This window comes from Sturnus vulgaris, chromosome 3 (genome assembly GCF_052056855.1).
Source record: "Sturnus vulgaris isolate bStuVul1 chromosome 3, bStuVul1.hap1, whole genome shotgun sequence".
Taxonomy (NCBI): domain Eukaryota; kingdom Metazoa; phylum Chordata; class Aves; order Passeriformes; family Sturnidae; genus Sturnus; species Sturnus vulgaris.
In genome coordinates, this window is record NC_142245.1 from 88,650,101 (window position 1) to 88,666,359 (window position 16,259).

The window sequence follows — 16,259 nt, forward strand, 5'->3', positions numbered from 1 at the left end:
CAAAGACCCTCTAACTAATTAAAGTTAGACAGTGGTACGTTTATTCACCAGTGGGCAGCATGGGAGTCACCTCCAAAAGGTGTGACTGCCCCAAATAAGGTTCTTTGCCATCTATTTATTCCCCAAGATCTTACACACAATACATTTGCATAACCCCAGCACCTCCCATCCCCACCCCATATTAAAATGAGCCCATTAGTCCTTCACAGGTGCACAGTTCTTCTCTTGAATTTGGGTCGGTGGTCTTGAAATGGGTCAGTGGTCTCAAAGGATGAAGTCAGGACAGTCTTCATCAGGTCTTGGTGACCCTCTGGCACTATCCAAGGCCTCATGCTTAGTGATTAACGTTTCACTTATTTATGTTCTTCTATACGCAGGTTCATAATAGCAGACAATTATACCAATTAGCTCTAGCTTAAGCATCTAGTAATCATTAACCTACCATTTGCCTACCTAACTTACATCTTGATCATGGAAATTGCTTCTTACTCTTAGCAAAAATCTTAACTCTTTAAAACCATGATTCATGGGAAGATCAGGCAGAAAGGCACAGTGCTTCATCCTGAGCTGCTGCTCAGTCATCAGTCTTGAGCATTACCAACCACAGTGCCTGTGCATACCCTGGCTTTTTTTACCCCCATACATCTCTCTGATCTCCAGGCTCCTGCCACACTTCCAAGATCTTTCTTCCAGCCGAGACCTTCAACTTATATCTTATCACCGCTCTTCTCTAAAACACCACTTCTTGTTTGCAGTAGCTACTGTTGTGCAGCACCAACACTCTCTGAAAGCTTGGACTGCCCTCCCCTCCACGGTTTTCTCAGCCTAACCACATTATTAAATGGATGATGCTCTCTCTCATGGTATCTCAGCTGGAAGATTCAAGACATGCAACTTTTATTTAGCCATAATGTTATCAAAGTTTACAATAAGGGCACATGATGAGTGCAGCTAAGAAGTTGCAGGCTTCTGCTCGAGTCTGCCCACACCCAAATCCCCAATTACCTACTGTCTGCTAGCATTTATGATTTAAGCTTTTCATTTTTTTCCCCCTCTGATAGTTGCAATAAGGATTTCTATTTTGTTGAATTGTTACCAAATTTCAGGGATGTAAACTCAACCAGTTTCACTGGGATTCATACTCAGCAACTTTGACTCATAAATTATGGAAAATTGGGGAGCTTCCATTACTTCTTTAGATGGTAGAATTAATACAGAATTTGCCAGCAAGAGCCAAAAATTAACATTCAACTTAGTTCAAATGCTACATGCTCTGAACTATTTGTCATTTAGATTTAAGGTTAATCTTCAGAATATCTGTAAACTTATATTTGGGTTACTAGTGTAAAATTTTGTCCTTCATAGTTTGCTTTTAAGGAGAGCTAATTTAAATAGACTTAGGAATCTAAGGATGTGTGAATTCATTAATGGACTGTTGAATTATTTAAAATAAATTAACAATGCTCCATGTCCCCTGAGATACTTATCTGGAAAAAAATTACATCCATGTTGTGCATCTGCTGGGCAATGAGAATGTCACAGTTTCTTGCATGAGAATTTTACTCTGACAGAAAAGTGTCCATCTGGTTATTAGAGTCCAGATGCACTATTATTATTTCTAATACTATTTGTCCATTCTATTTCTTTTGCAGTGAATTGATAAAGAATATTTTATCTTGATGTCAATTTAAAATCTTTTAAAAATTGGGTAAGACATCTCTACAAAAAAAAGAGAACACCAATAAGAAAGGAAAGCAGATACCCAAATGAGAGGATGACAAGTAAAAACATCTTAAATCCTTTTATATTGCCTCTAATGTCTTTTCACCAAGGCAAATTTTGAGTATATAAATGTGTTCTATTTTTTTCCAGCTGCTTCCACAATTTCATATCTTTTCCTTATATTTGAGCTATAAATCTTGCTGTTCATTTCACTTGAGCTGTAAGTCCTGAAGATCACAAATGTAAACAGACATTCCTCAGGCCTAGAAACACAAATGAAACAATAGTAGTCCCTGTGCTACCTGTGGCAACAAGTATGTTTAGCATCTTTCTTGGAACAGAGCTCTTTGTCCTGTCATGGCAGGTTTTTATTTGGAAGGTATCCAGATGCTGTTCCTATGCCCTTTGTTTTGATGTGACTTTATAAATTTGTCTGCTATAATGACATCCTCTCAAAAAGACAGATACTAATGGTAAAAGAAAAAAAATGGGAAAGAAACAAGGGGCGTGCTTTTTTACAGGAATGGAAGAAACCACACTGATACTTTTCATCTTTAAACAGAAATTTCATGGGGCATTTCATGGCAAATTAGAATAAGCTGAAAGAAAAGCCTGGGAGATCTGTTGTGCATAAGTAAAATCAGCAAGCTTCAGCTTTCACAGTTTTTATAAAATCATCCTGTCAGAGGATATGGTTTTCTATCCAGGCCCACTGTATGGTTTGTGTGACACCTCCGAACTGCAAGTCTGTCTTTACTTTTCTCTGCAAGGGCAAATCATACAGGTGTGGGGTTTTTTGGATTTTTTTTTTTTGATGGTTTTTTTTGGTTTTTTGTTTGTTTGTTTGGTTGGTTTTTTGTTGGTGGTGGTGGTGGTTGGTTGGTTGGTTGGTTGGTTGGTTGGTTGGTTGGTTTTGTTTTGTTTTGTTTTGTTTTTGTTTTTTGGTTTTTGGTTTTTGGGTTTTTTTAGTTTGTTTTGCTTTTTAAAATAATGGAATACATGTACTCTCTGCTTTATGTTTGTTCTTAATTCCTATTGAAATTTGCTCAGCAGTCTTCAACCAGCTGCCAAGAAAGCTTTATCTCCTGTACAAATAATTCCAACACTTGTACAAGATAATTTCAGTATGCCTACTCTCTCCTTGTTCTGAAGTTTTCTTTTTTTTTATACTAGGCTCAGACAACTGAGGGTTCAAAAAATAAAAATATTAGATGAAACCCTATTATAGATGCAGGCTGGTTTGCAGAAGACAAGATAACTAAATTATGGATATCCCCTTTCTCTTCTTCACCCCATGGAGATAGTAATGGCTTAACCTTGATTGGCCAGATGTAAAACAAATCATCTATATGCAGATTTAGAACACTGAAACATCTGGTACATGAGATTTTTTTCTTTAAATCTTCTAGAGTAATCTGGGTCAGTGGAATTTCATAAAAGCCTAACAGTTTACTGTATTGTATCTCCTGCATGACTTTATTATTTCCTTCTTAATACTTGAATGCACATAGTATGCATATACACACAAACCATATTAAAAGAGTGATTAAGATTTCAGTATCTGGAAAAGCCAGAATTAATGTTGCCAGTGTGATTTCCTGTACTGCCTCTGTTCCTTTCTGTGTAAATGCATTATAATCAAGCTGAATAATTTCTTTTTGCTTACATTATGCTATTTTTGTACATGTACTTCAATACTCCTACATGTCAGTTAAATTCCAGAATACTGGGAGTGTCTCCTATCTAGAGGATTAGTAAAAATTTTAGGTTAAGTGGTAGTAACTCCTTTCTCTGCTTTTTGCTGGATTTTAACAGTTGAGGAGACTTCTTTATTAATAATAATATTGAGTACACTGATAGTTCAATTATAAATGTAATTTCGATTTTTTGGGAAATTTTTAAAATCACATTCAGGCTACTAATATGTGTACGTAATACAAAGCTGGCATGTTATACAAAAAATTTATGAAAATAATTTTATATCCTCCCTTTAATTTTAAATGCTATTACAATTCATATATGCAAATTTAAGAAGCTCATGAGAATTATGAGTACTTCTATAACAACCTCTAATGCATGTGTGTACTGGTAGAATCTCACTGTTGATGTTTTCTACTATGTAAATTAAATTTATTTGTGCTAATATCACTTTATACCTGTGATACTTATTCTTTAACTTAAATAGTTGTTTACATTTTCTGGCGATCTTTCCCATTGAAAAAGTTAACAGAAACACTCATATCTCTTTTCAGCCTACATTTTGCTACACCAGACAAACTAGAATTTCTGAGTCCTCTGTTCTGTGACAGGCTTTCAGTTTCCCAGGTCATTCTACCAGCCTGTTTTACAGGCTTTGTTTTTTTGTTATAGCACCATAGAACAACCCAGTTGGAAAGGGACCTCAGAAGATCACTTTGTCCAGCCTTTGATTAGAAACAGAGCCTAGGTGACAGTGCCCAGCATCCTGTCCAATCGTCTCTTGAAATCCTCAGTGACAGTAAACCTACCATGTCCCTTGGGAGGTTGTCCCAGTGAATGTTCTTACTGTAAGACACATCTTCCTTACATCTTCTTGAAAAAATAGTTATTTTCTCTAATGAGACCCTTCCTTTTGTTTTGCCAATATGTATTTGAAATAGAAAATGCTGTGACATTTGTCTGCCTAAAATCCAACCAGTTCTGGGGACTGAGATGCTGTTTGACCTCGGAGAAGACTTTTAATAAAGTAATGATCTTCCTTTGGAAAAAAGACAAAAAAAGATGTGATCTCAACAAGTAGAGTTCACCCATCATTACTTGAGGTGTAGACAGTCCGGTTCCCCAATTCACCTTATTTTTCAATGCATAACCTGTGTGCAAGAGTCTCACATATAATCTACTGTAGTAACTGGTTTAACTTGACATTTTAAGAATCGAGACTTTAAAGACTGCAACATAAAATACTTTTCAGTTTTATGCTTTCATCCTTTAAAAATGTGTAGGAGTCTTACCACTATATAAAATTATTACTTTGATGTAGAGTGTCTGAATTCAAACTCCTAGATGATCCTAGACCACATTTGTATTGGCAAAATTTAATACAAGCTAATAGAGTCATACAAAAGTTAGACATATGTTGTTTCATTTCTATAAATACATGTATTATTAAAAACAAAATTTAATAGCAAAGATTCCTTGCCATTAGTGAATAAGGATTAGATCCAGTCGATTTAAGCATCGAGGGAGGATGTGTCCCTCTTTTCTGACATATTCATAATGCAGATTCCCTTTTTTTTCATTGAAGACTTTCTGCTAAGAATGAAAATGTAGAGTCATAATTCTCAGGCAAATATAAATATTGGAAACTTATATTCATTTCATATTTCTATTGAAACAACTGATTTTTGGAGATTTGACATAGAGTTTCTATAATTATTTATGACACGCGGAAAATATTTTTCCTTATATGATTTATTCCTTAATAGTAGGCAAGAGGAAAAAAATAATGTTGAGGCTTTGACATATGAAATATGTTTATGAGTCAGAAAACTACATATATATTTTAACAGAATATCTAGAACTCTAGGAAAATTACTCTATTTTTAAAACAACTTCGTATATGTAAAGGAGTCTTGCAAACAATGCTACTTTCACAAAATTACTTCCCAGTAAATCTTATTACTTTTCTTGACTGTTTATGTTTTATCTTTTATCTTACATTTATATTAGAAAAAGAAACTATGGCTAGTGCCAGTGGAAATAAAGATCTCATCCTAATCTGAGGAGGAAGCCCAAATAAAAAGCTATAAATCCTGAAAATATTTACTGCAGTGTAAGTGTGTGTTGACAATAAATAATGTAATTATATCCTTAGTAAATAATTATATGTTTTTCAAGTCTTGACCCCAGAAACTCTAGATTAAACTACAAATACTATCAATATATTTTTGCATAAAGGTTCCCATAAATGTTTTCTCAACAGTTTGGAAGGATTTATATATGGGACACATGCCTTTCATTTGACTACATGGAAATATTTATTCAGGATTAGGTGTCTCTCTGAACTCCCTTATCATTGGCTAATGGAGAGAGAAGCTGGATAGATGAAGGAATGGAATTTTTTCCTGGTTCATAGAGCCCTGTGTTGACACTGTCAAAGTCACCTTATGAGATCAGAGGGTAGAGCACAAAGGTTTGGAGCACTCATACAGAGACATTTATTTTCCTATTTTCAAATGTTTAGAATTAATTAATATATTCTAATATATATATTCATATAAAAATGTAGAAAAATTATATTTTAATTGAATAATATCTTCTATTTTGTTGCTTAACAATGTTATTATTTCACAAGAAATTAAGTATGAATACATAGATTATAATGCAGCTAAAAGCATTCCTTAACCCATTCTTGATTTTAAAATAATGCAAATGAAGCTTATTTTCCCTTATCTTCTTTCAGCCTATTAAGTGAGTTATTTAATGTTTGTGAAAGAAGTGCCTTTTGTTGGCATGTTGATCAGCAAGAAATAAACATAATCAAAGTATATTATATTATATGTGAATAATTCTACTTCAGCAGAAACAATTTCAAATAAATACAAACTACATTTATATTGTTTTCTGTCTGCAGGATATATTAAAAATGTGACAAGAAGAAATAAAATTCTATCAATATGTTTTCCTTTTAGCTCTTTCAGAGTGGATAATTGACACAGTATGCACCAAATTCTATTAAAGACAGGTTCTAGTTATGCCTTTTATTTCTTCCCTTCCAATCCATAAACTTACAAAACAGCGACGAAGTAAACTGTGTGATGAAAAACTTTACAAATTAGCTTCTGCTACCTGCAGCTCTGTGTTTGCCCCTGTGATATTTCCCCTTGCCTGCTAGTCCTGCTGTAACACAAATCCCCAGAATGTCAATGCTGGATATTTACATTGCTCCTGAGGAAGGGTGACGTGGCCATGACTCGTCCCAGGGAGCTGCTGCAGCATCACTGCCAGGCACGCTGAGAGCTGGGGGCTCACCAGCCACTGCCCAGATTCATACTGGTTCACATCAGGATCAAAATGCGGGGATTTCTTCTGACCCTGAAATGATCTGAAATTATTCTGAAATGGCAGCAGTAGTTCCAAAAACATTTTAATGCTATCAGCAAGACCTATAAAAATGCTAAGTATTTATTTCAAAAATGACCCAATATGCTTTGCAGCAGCTCCTTTAAGAAGCTGTCTACAGATGATGTTTTCCAAATATAATTTATGCATAGACATAAATGCTAAAAAAAAAAAAAAAAAGAAAAAAAAAAAAAAGAACAGCTTGAAAAAGTATTTTTTCCATGTTGAAGAATGAGGTGTTATTCTCTGTCCTTCTGTACTTGTTAATTTTCTGTCTTTTTAATGAAAAAAATACAAAACAAATCTTATTTAGGCCAGATTTCAGATACTTATGCTTCCAACCTGAATTAGTTCCCAACTAGGTAGCTAGTTCTCAGTTATAGGTGTTAGGTGCTAACATTTTCAAAAGAACATAACTTCTAGAAAACAATTATAACTTGTTAAAAAAAAAAATTAAAATCATATGTAACAGCTAAATTAAAGTAAGTTGTAAGCTATGCCTAAACACTTTTGTTTTCATAAAGGTCATAATGCTCTAAACCACAGGCAAAAGGTATTTTTCCTGCAGTTTTTTAATACACTCACATGCGAAACAGCTTTTTATTATTCTCTGAATTTTATATCAAGTATGAGCTCATTTCATTGGTGTGAGTAATTTTCTAACCCCCTCAAAGTTTCTTTGATATTGAGTATCATCAAAACAAATTAAAAATATAAATATTAAAATGAAATATACAGGTCTTGATTCACATCATATGTCTCCCTGTGTTCCTCTCCTGACAGGACCCCCTTGCAGCCCCCACTGCTGGTGCTGTGGCACCTGTGCCCTGTATGGTGTCTCAAAGTACCTGGAAGAAATGACAAAACCGAGCTACTCTTTCCTTATGCAATTTTAATTAGCTTTCAGATTTTTGATCTAATGATGTGCACTTTCTTTCCTTTGGAAACAGCCCCAACAGCCGTATGTGCCATAACTGAGCCGTGCACTTCCCATGTCCTGAGACCTGACTCGTGCAGTGCAGCTTGGCTGTGCCTCAGTATATTGGTACTCTGTGTTTTGTTACCCTCCACAGCAATAAGGACACCACAGCGGAGAGAATATAATCTGGGTACTCTTTCTCATATCGATATGGCAAAATTTAAAAAAAGATTGAGCAACTTGGTTTAGTGGAAGGTGTCCCTGCCCCTGGCAGAGGGCTTGGAGCTAGTTAATCTTTAAGGTCAGTCCAACCCAAAACATTCTGTGATTATATCACAAAAATACTAAAATTACTCTAATACAAGAAAAACACTTGAAAATCTCTACCTTGTTCTTGTACAGCTATGAATGTCTTCTTGCATTCTGGAAGCATTTCCTACTTGATTCGTTGCTTTATTCCATCAATAAAGATGCATTTGTAATATCGAATAAAAAATGAATAAAAATTAACTCTGTAAATGAAATACAGAAAATCTGACTTAAAGTTTCCTTTTCCAGGGAAGTATGGATCATAAGACCTCTGGGTTTTAGTTAAAGAATACCGTTTGAAATACATGTTTCATGCTAATAGCATGCATAATGACAAAGAAAATCAAAACTTATCTTACTTCATTTGCAGGTTTTTCAGGCCAGTACTGTGAAGCAGAAATGAATGAGTGTGATTCAGCTCCCTGCTTGAATGGTGCTGTTTGTCAGAATTATGTCAACAGCTATGATTGCTTTTGCCCTGAAGGTAAGTTGTTTAAAATAATTTATTTTTATTATCTTTGACAATTTTCAAAACTGCCTGCAGTTTGCAAAACATCTTCTTGACAGCCTTCAAAGCCATTGTTGAAACTTCCTTTCTATGAAAGTTCATTCCTTTCCACAGTCTTGCTGGCATTTTTGTCTACCAACGTGTCTACCAAAACAACCATGATCATTAAGATTAAAGGCAGATTAAGAATGGAGACAGATATACTTGGAAATGTTACCTTTTTTTTCAGACAGAGCATAATGATTTTAGCCAAGTTTGAAGCAGTGGAGAAAACACAAATGAGGAGTACATTAATTCCATGGAAAAAATCATCAAAAAGCTTACAAAAAATATTTTTACCTTTCTTATTAATGTACAGATTTCTGATGGATCATAGCAAGCTGCAATTATCATAATGACTTTAATAGGCCATCATTAAGAAAATCTATTAGAACTTTCACAGACAAAAATAATATCATTTTCTGCACTTGTAATCTGTTTCTTTAAAACTGCATATTGCTCATTGTTATCAGTATTGTATGAAAAAAAAATTAGTGATTTCATTAAAAAATCAGTCAAAAAAACCCTAAAATGTTTTAAAACATTAAAAATTAGTTTGTTTCTGAAATGCTTCCACAAATGTGTTTATTATGAATATTTTAAAATGGAATTTTAGTAAAAAAAAAAGCCAAGATTTTATTTATAAGCTGGTATGTTCTATGCTTTAATTACTTTTTATTTTAATCTTCAAATTCTACTATTTTCTATATATGGAATCATGTTATCTGATTTCAGAGCTGACAATTTCAGGTATGTATGCATTAATGCAGGCATTCCAGTGGTGATAACTTCAGAGACTCATCACAAGAGATGAAATTTCCACAAATAATTCTCATAAGTACAGCCTCTGTCATTAGTTAGCTCAAATTAGAAGCCAAGACAGATATTGGAAGGTAGATGTAAATTAACCTTGGAAAAGATAATTTTGCTGTTTAAGCCTGCCTGACCAGCTTATACAAAAATAAATCTTGGCATCCACATTCCTAATTTTGTGGCTTATGTGTTACCTGTGATACATGGGTCTGATTAAACTTAAAATGCAAATAAGAACTGTTATTTTATACATTATTAATGAATTAAGGATAATTCTAAAGTTTTATGGCTTAAGGATCAGTGGAAATTGGTTCCCTGGTCAGTTTGAGAAATTATAGGAATATGGCTTGCACTGAGGGTACCAATAGCTTAGCATTAGTCATGGTCTTCCTGCAGCCATGGCCTGTGACAGCACTAATGACACTCATTTTGTAGCATGACCATGAATTAGAATACATTTACAAGAGCATGAAATGTCATATAGTGGAGAGGAGATTTTCTAGCAATTTCAACTATAAAAAGCACTCTTGGACCTCTGAGTTTGCTGAAAGTCGTTGTGACACAAGAAACTGGGGCTGTTTAGTCTGGAGAAGAGGAGGCTCAGGGGAACCTTACTGCCCTCCACAATTACCTGAAAGGAGGTTTTATTGAAGTGGGGGTCTGCCTCTTCTGCCCTGTCTCTACTGAAAAGATGAGAGGAAATGGTCCCAAATTGTGTCAGGGGAGGTTCAGATTAGATATTAATAGCTAAGAAAAAAATCATTGAAAGAGTGGTTAGACACTGGAATAATTGCCCATAGTGGAGGTAGTGAAGTCACCATCTCTGGAAATGTTCTAGAGGTGTCTGGATGTGTCACTTGGGGAGATGGTTCAGGTGTGATTGTGGTGATGCTGGGTTGTCAGTGGGACTGGATGATCTGGAAAGCCTTTTGCAACCTTGATAATTCTGGGGTTCTGTAAAACAAAGAAAAAGTAGAAAAGCAGCTATTTGAGAACATATTTTAAAAGAGATTTTAAGAGTTGATTTTTATTTTGACAGCAGATGTCCAAATCCCAACTTCACTTCATCTGTAATGTTGTCAAAATGGCAGCAGATGCATAAATTCTTGTCTCTGCTAAACTAAAAGTTGAACTAGATTAATGAACACACTGAATCCTAAAAATGTGCTTTCGTTTAATGACTCCTTTTAAAGTACATTTGATGGGGGAAAATGCATTTTTTATTAATGATAGAGCAGAAGAAACTTTTAGAATGATCTTTTCATAAGAATTCAACATCATTTTTTACAAGAGTAAATTGAAAACAAGGGACCTAAAGACATTGCTTTAGAAAAATAAGGCACGGATATAACTGAATAATGCATAGTTCTTTGGTTTTATTTCCAAGGATTTGAAGGCCTGAACTGTGAAATCAACTTTGATGAGTGCACTTATGGTTTCTGTAAAAGCAATTCGACTTGTTTAGACCTGGTTGCAGACTACAGCTGTGCTTGTCCTCCAGGATTCACTGGTAAGATTTCTTTTAACTTGGAAAAGACATTAAATAGTTAAACTATTTATTTTATTTTCTGAAATTAACTGCACTTTGTTCAGTGTTTTAGCATTAATTAAAAAAATCAACTCAAGGTTCTGCGTGATTGGTAATCTACTTTGATTTCCCTATTAATATGATAAAAAATGAAAGCATTTTATGTATGGAAAGCAAAACTGTATTTTGCATAGAAGAAAAAAATTGTTCAAAAACAGTCTATGGAACATAGGTGAGCAGATAGTTGGTACTATTTTTTTTTCAGAAGATGTTATTGCAGCCATGGTTGATTAATATGGTAACAAGAACACAATTTTAGTAAGATGGCATTTTGTTCTCTTTAGGGAATGTGCCATCAGATCTTTATAATAAATTCTTGTAAGTTGCACAATTATTTGCATGTCTAATAGGTTTAAGAAAATAGCTCTTGCATCAGGAAGAGTCTTCAAGGCTCTATTTTCTGCCAGAAGCAGCTAACAGGATCATGGGGAAATAAATAAAACTGTCTCCAAAAAGATGCCATCTAAAGAACTGTGTCAGTCACTGAACACTGACTTTCAGCTGCAGATTTCAGAGAGGCAAATAGAGCAGCATTAGTCATAAGTAGTAACAGGAAGACAAGCGGGGCCAATCTAAGAAATTATACACTGTTAGTGGATCTTGTAATAAAAAGCCAAACAGATTTGTCCAGAGAGCTCAAAATGTGTGGGGACCAGTGGAGAGGAAAGGAAAAAAAAATGGAAGAGATCTGTTATAGAGAAATGAAAAGTCAAAAAAGCGAGTAGAACAGTGAAAGATGAGGAGACAAAATTTAGTTAGTTGCAAATAGAGTATTTTAAGTTGGTAGTAACACCAGTAACGTTCAGTTTAGATATTCTTCATTCATATTTTGTCAATGGCTAAAAGTAGGAAGATGGGATGTAAGGAATCTAAGACAATATACAGAGATTTAGAATCTGTGAAAATAATGGTAGTTGCAATTGCCACTGGCATCTGTGAGTTTTCTTGATTTGTGCAAACATATTCTTATATTATTCAGCATTAAAAAAACTGAGATATGATATATTTCCTGTAAGATCTTATTCTTTTTACTTTGGTAACTGGCTTTGCTGTCATGAGTTTGCATAGTATGTCGATTTGGCATCAATTTTGAAAATAACAGAGCTGATTACAAAGTATTTCTTACTATAGATAGAAATTTAATGCAACAATTTTAAAAGAAGGAGCTTTTAAAACGTTCTTCTGTACTGCTAGAGTCAAAACGGAAAATGTCTAACATTTTGGCAGTAGGTTGCTAAGTGTCAGTTTGAACTGGGTAATGCACGGAAAGCTGTTCATTTGAAAATACAGCAACACTGTATTGGGATGTGATGGAGTCCACATTGTAGAATCAGAACTACAAATTAATGTGTGTCACTAAGGAAGCCTGGGACAGAGTATGTGTTCTTTAGGAGGAACTCTTTAACCTATATTCATACTGATGCAAACAGTTGGCCAGTAACATTCTTGTTCTTTCCAAGACAAGAAGGATTCAGGACCTGTGAACAGTAAAAAAGTTACTAGTGAGTTATAAGTAGATTTTAATGGATACCTTGAGACCTATATTGAAGTCATAGAAATTCATATGACTGCATAATAGGCTCATAGGAAAAAAGCTCAATTTTCTCCTTCTTTTCCTATGTGAGAGACTTCCCATCACTGATATGCTGCTTATCTCACTTCATATTGGCTTTTTTGTGAGACAGGACAGCTGCCACATGAAAACAAATCAGCCAGCCTACTGACTGGAATTAGAAGTAGGGACAAGGGTCCCCCTGATTACATTGAATAGTGTCATCTGTGCTCATGCTTTTTGTACAATTAATTCACTCTCAGTCATTGTGGATGTCATTAGGTCTACTCTCTCCAAGCCTTCTAACAACTGCTTCAGCCTCTCTAGAAAGTCTCTGGTGCAAAATATTGGATATTTGGACTTCTATCTTCTACAAAAGGCAAACAGTGGCAAAAGAGTGTTCCGTGTTCTTCTGAGTTTTAAGATTTATATAAACGGCATGCAAAGATATTGCTATAGTAACAGTGATACACTCAAAAGCTATTTAAGGGCTAAAGGAAACATAGTATGTGTATATATATATAAATTTTATCCACTTAATATTTAAGCAATGTAGAAATTGCACAATTAATATAGAAAAGAACCATAAACAGAGCAGTTAACTTATAACAATTAGGTCTGATGAAGGCACATGTTATAAAGTTCATCAACAGATCTTCTAACATCCTGTCAATCACACCTTGCAGTCTTCTGATGAGACTTGATGAAAGAAGTAACATTTGAAAAAGTCCACTAAATGTATAAGACTGATTTTTACCTTTTATTTTCTTTTATACACACTTTTCTTTTCCTATCATATTAAAAGCAATTTCAAAAAAAGTTTATCATTAGCGTCTTAGCTGGTCAGGTACAAAATTGTCTTAGGCCTGGTTGTTTGCTTGCTTTCCTGTTTACTGTCGGTGGTGGTGACAGAATTGGGATCACTTGCCTGGTGCACCAAAGCTCTGAGGGACAGGACAGGAGAGCTTCCTTGAATGGCCCAGGATGAATCCCCCTTGAACCAGGCTGTGGTGCTCCACGGGTGGTGGTTCTTTGTCCTTCCCTGGGAACAGAGCTGGGGAGAGGCAGTGCCTGTGTGCCACAGGGAGCGGGGCTGGAGGATGGAAGCAACTCTCTCCTGCTGAGGAAAGCCACCAGGATAGGAACACCCATAACATCTGACAGGGTCTTGAGGGAGCCTCTCCTGCCAGCTGAATTGTTTGTTGATGAAAGGGTGAGCACGAGAATTGTGGCATCCTTTGGAATTTGCTGCGTAGAATTTCCTTTACTCTGTCCAAGACAGGCAGTTTCTGAGAAAGACCAGGAAAACACTTTCTCTACAATCAAAGCTTGCTCGCAAATGCCCTCCTGTGGTAATCTGCATATACAGGATTACAGTAATTATCCCATAGTAAAGACCTGCTGGACAAATGGACATATGGCAGAACTGCTGACTCCTTCCCTCAAGGTATTTTATTTGATTTTGTCAATTAGAGGGGTTTTGAGAACATCTGGAAGTTGAGATAGGTAAAGGCCAGCCTCAAAAATTAGAAAACATCTTGCTTAACACATCCAAACGTGAAGATAGGTGAAGTAGGGAATTTTAATATTGAACAGTGAGACATCTTTGGTCCATTAGGTATCAAGAAACCTGGAATTAAAACATCAATGGGAAGGTGTTGAATTAATCAATGATACAGAAGGAGAAGGCAGTTTTATAAGGTATGATTACTGACCATTGTCATTATTTGAGTGGATTTTCTCTGGTAATATAAATAGTTGGAACTAAAGAACTCTGTAATTCAGTGGTTTTGGATGAGAAAGCATGAGTTTTTAATCTTAAATGAATGATGGGATTATAATTTTTCCATTTCATTTCCATTCCCTTTTTCTATTTTAAATGTTGGAAGAGATTAAATTAATTAATTATTTATTTAATTATTAATTTAAAGGACTTCAAAACTGTTCATATATGTGGATGAGCCCTATGCTAGTAAGGTGACCCAGTAAGTGAATACTGGGTAGAAAAAAGTATGATTCCAGTGATTTTTACTTCATCACCTAGCACTGAAGTTTGTAGTTATAGTTTATATTCAGAGATTCATAATCTGACTTCCTCACTTATATCATGTTCCATATGAATTCTCTATGAGTAAAATGATCCTTCCTCTAAGTTTTGCCCATGTCTCATTAATGTTTACCATTATAATGAGACAGTATGAATTAACAGTCAGAATCTACCATCAGTCACACACTGACTTACATTTACAAAGGAGACTAAATAAATATGCAAACCTTTTAATATGCTTTCTGAAGATCAAATCTGTATAGTTTCCTCTGTCTCATACTATTGGGCTTTAGAAATTCTGTTGTAGATATTGTGGCTAAGTGTCCTGGTTTTGGGCAAATTTGGGGGAAAACCTCCAGAAGGAGCCCCCAGACAGCAAACCCCACGACTCCTCCCCCCCCCACCCCACCGGGTTCGGGAAGAATTTCCTCGGAGAAGAGTGGGAGAAAAAACCTGTTTATTTAACAAGCAAGACACTCCCCAGCACAGGGAAAAAAGACAACACCAGCTGACAAAAAAAAACTCTTTCACCGTTCTGAAGGGATGACAAACTCAGTCTCTCTGGCGAGTGGTCGCTCAGTTATCAGTCTCTGGCGCTGGGGATGACTGCTGCAGGTGACAAAGTGTAGCCTCCCGGTGTTCCTTGGGGTTCCCAGGTCCCCGTCCGTTCAGATGGTATCCAGGAGAGGGAGGGGACGGGGTGGAAGAGAAAACAGTCCAGGGAAAAAGTTGGACTGCCTAGCTGAACTAACTAATAAGCAGAAAGCAAGGGCAAAGCGAAGGAAAGAAAAAAGGCAGAAGCGAGCAAGCAGGCAAGCAAGCAGGCAAGCAAGCAAGCAAGCAAGCAAGCAAGCAAGCCGAGCTAAAACCTCTCCTAAACATAGACCATGGGGGAGGTGAGCCGGCTGATAACAAGACAAAACAAAGCTTCACTCTCAGACTCAGTCCTGGAAGCACAGGACATAATACCAAACATAATCAGGACACACGATTGGAGATAGAAACACCATAACATCACCCTAGGACATTCCACCCCTTATCTCCATATCGTGAACATACTAAACAGCATGTAAAAACTTCAGCAAGTAGAAATTTCCATCTTTCACTTATTCGGACACATTTCCTTCTGTCTCATGCTGCCTCACCCCACAATCAGATCTCCCTGAGGCACACATCGTGTTGTTCCATCTCTCTGCATTACCCACCATGTACAACCTGGTCCTTGAGCAAAGACAATCCCACGAATGGGTTTGTCTGTACTCGGGGCAGAATTGATCCAAACTGCCTTCCCCAACAAACCTCTGATATGTGCCACTGGGACTTTGTCTCCATCTACTATATTCAGGGACTTAGACTGGGCAGGGCCCGCTCGGTTGGTGGAACCCCGGGTGTTAACTAACCAAGTGGCCTTTGCTAAATGCTGCTCCCAGTTTTTGAATGATCCCCCACCCAATGCTCTCAAGGTGGTTTTTAACAGTCCATTGTGCCTTTCCACCTTCCCTGCAGCTGGTGCATGGTAGGGGATATGGTACACCCACTCAATGCCATGTTCCCTAGCCCAAGTGTTGATAAGGCTATTCTTGAAATGAGTCCCATTGTCTGACTCAATCCTCTCAGGGGTGCCATGCCTCCAAAGGACCTGCTTTTCCAGGCCCAGGATGG

At 36.2% G+C, this 16,259-nt stretch overlaps 1 protein-coding gene across 1 annotated transcript in view; it reads left to right on the top strand.

Moving 5' to 3' along the window:
- The window catches only part of EYS (EGF-like photoreceptor maintenance factor), a 789,024-nt gene that overhangs the window by 256,216 nt on the left and 516,549 nt on the right, over positions 1-16,259 (top strand). The window contains exons 13-14 of the mRNA XM_088162233.1: positions 8,421-8,534; positions 10,798-10,920. Of these exons, the coding sequence (XP_088018359.1) occupies positions 8,421-8,534; positions 10,798-10,920 (237 nt within the window). The remainder of the gene's footprint in view (positions 1-8,420; positions 8,535-10,797; positions 10,921-16,259) is intronic.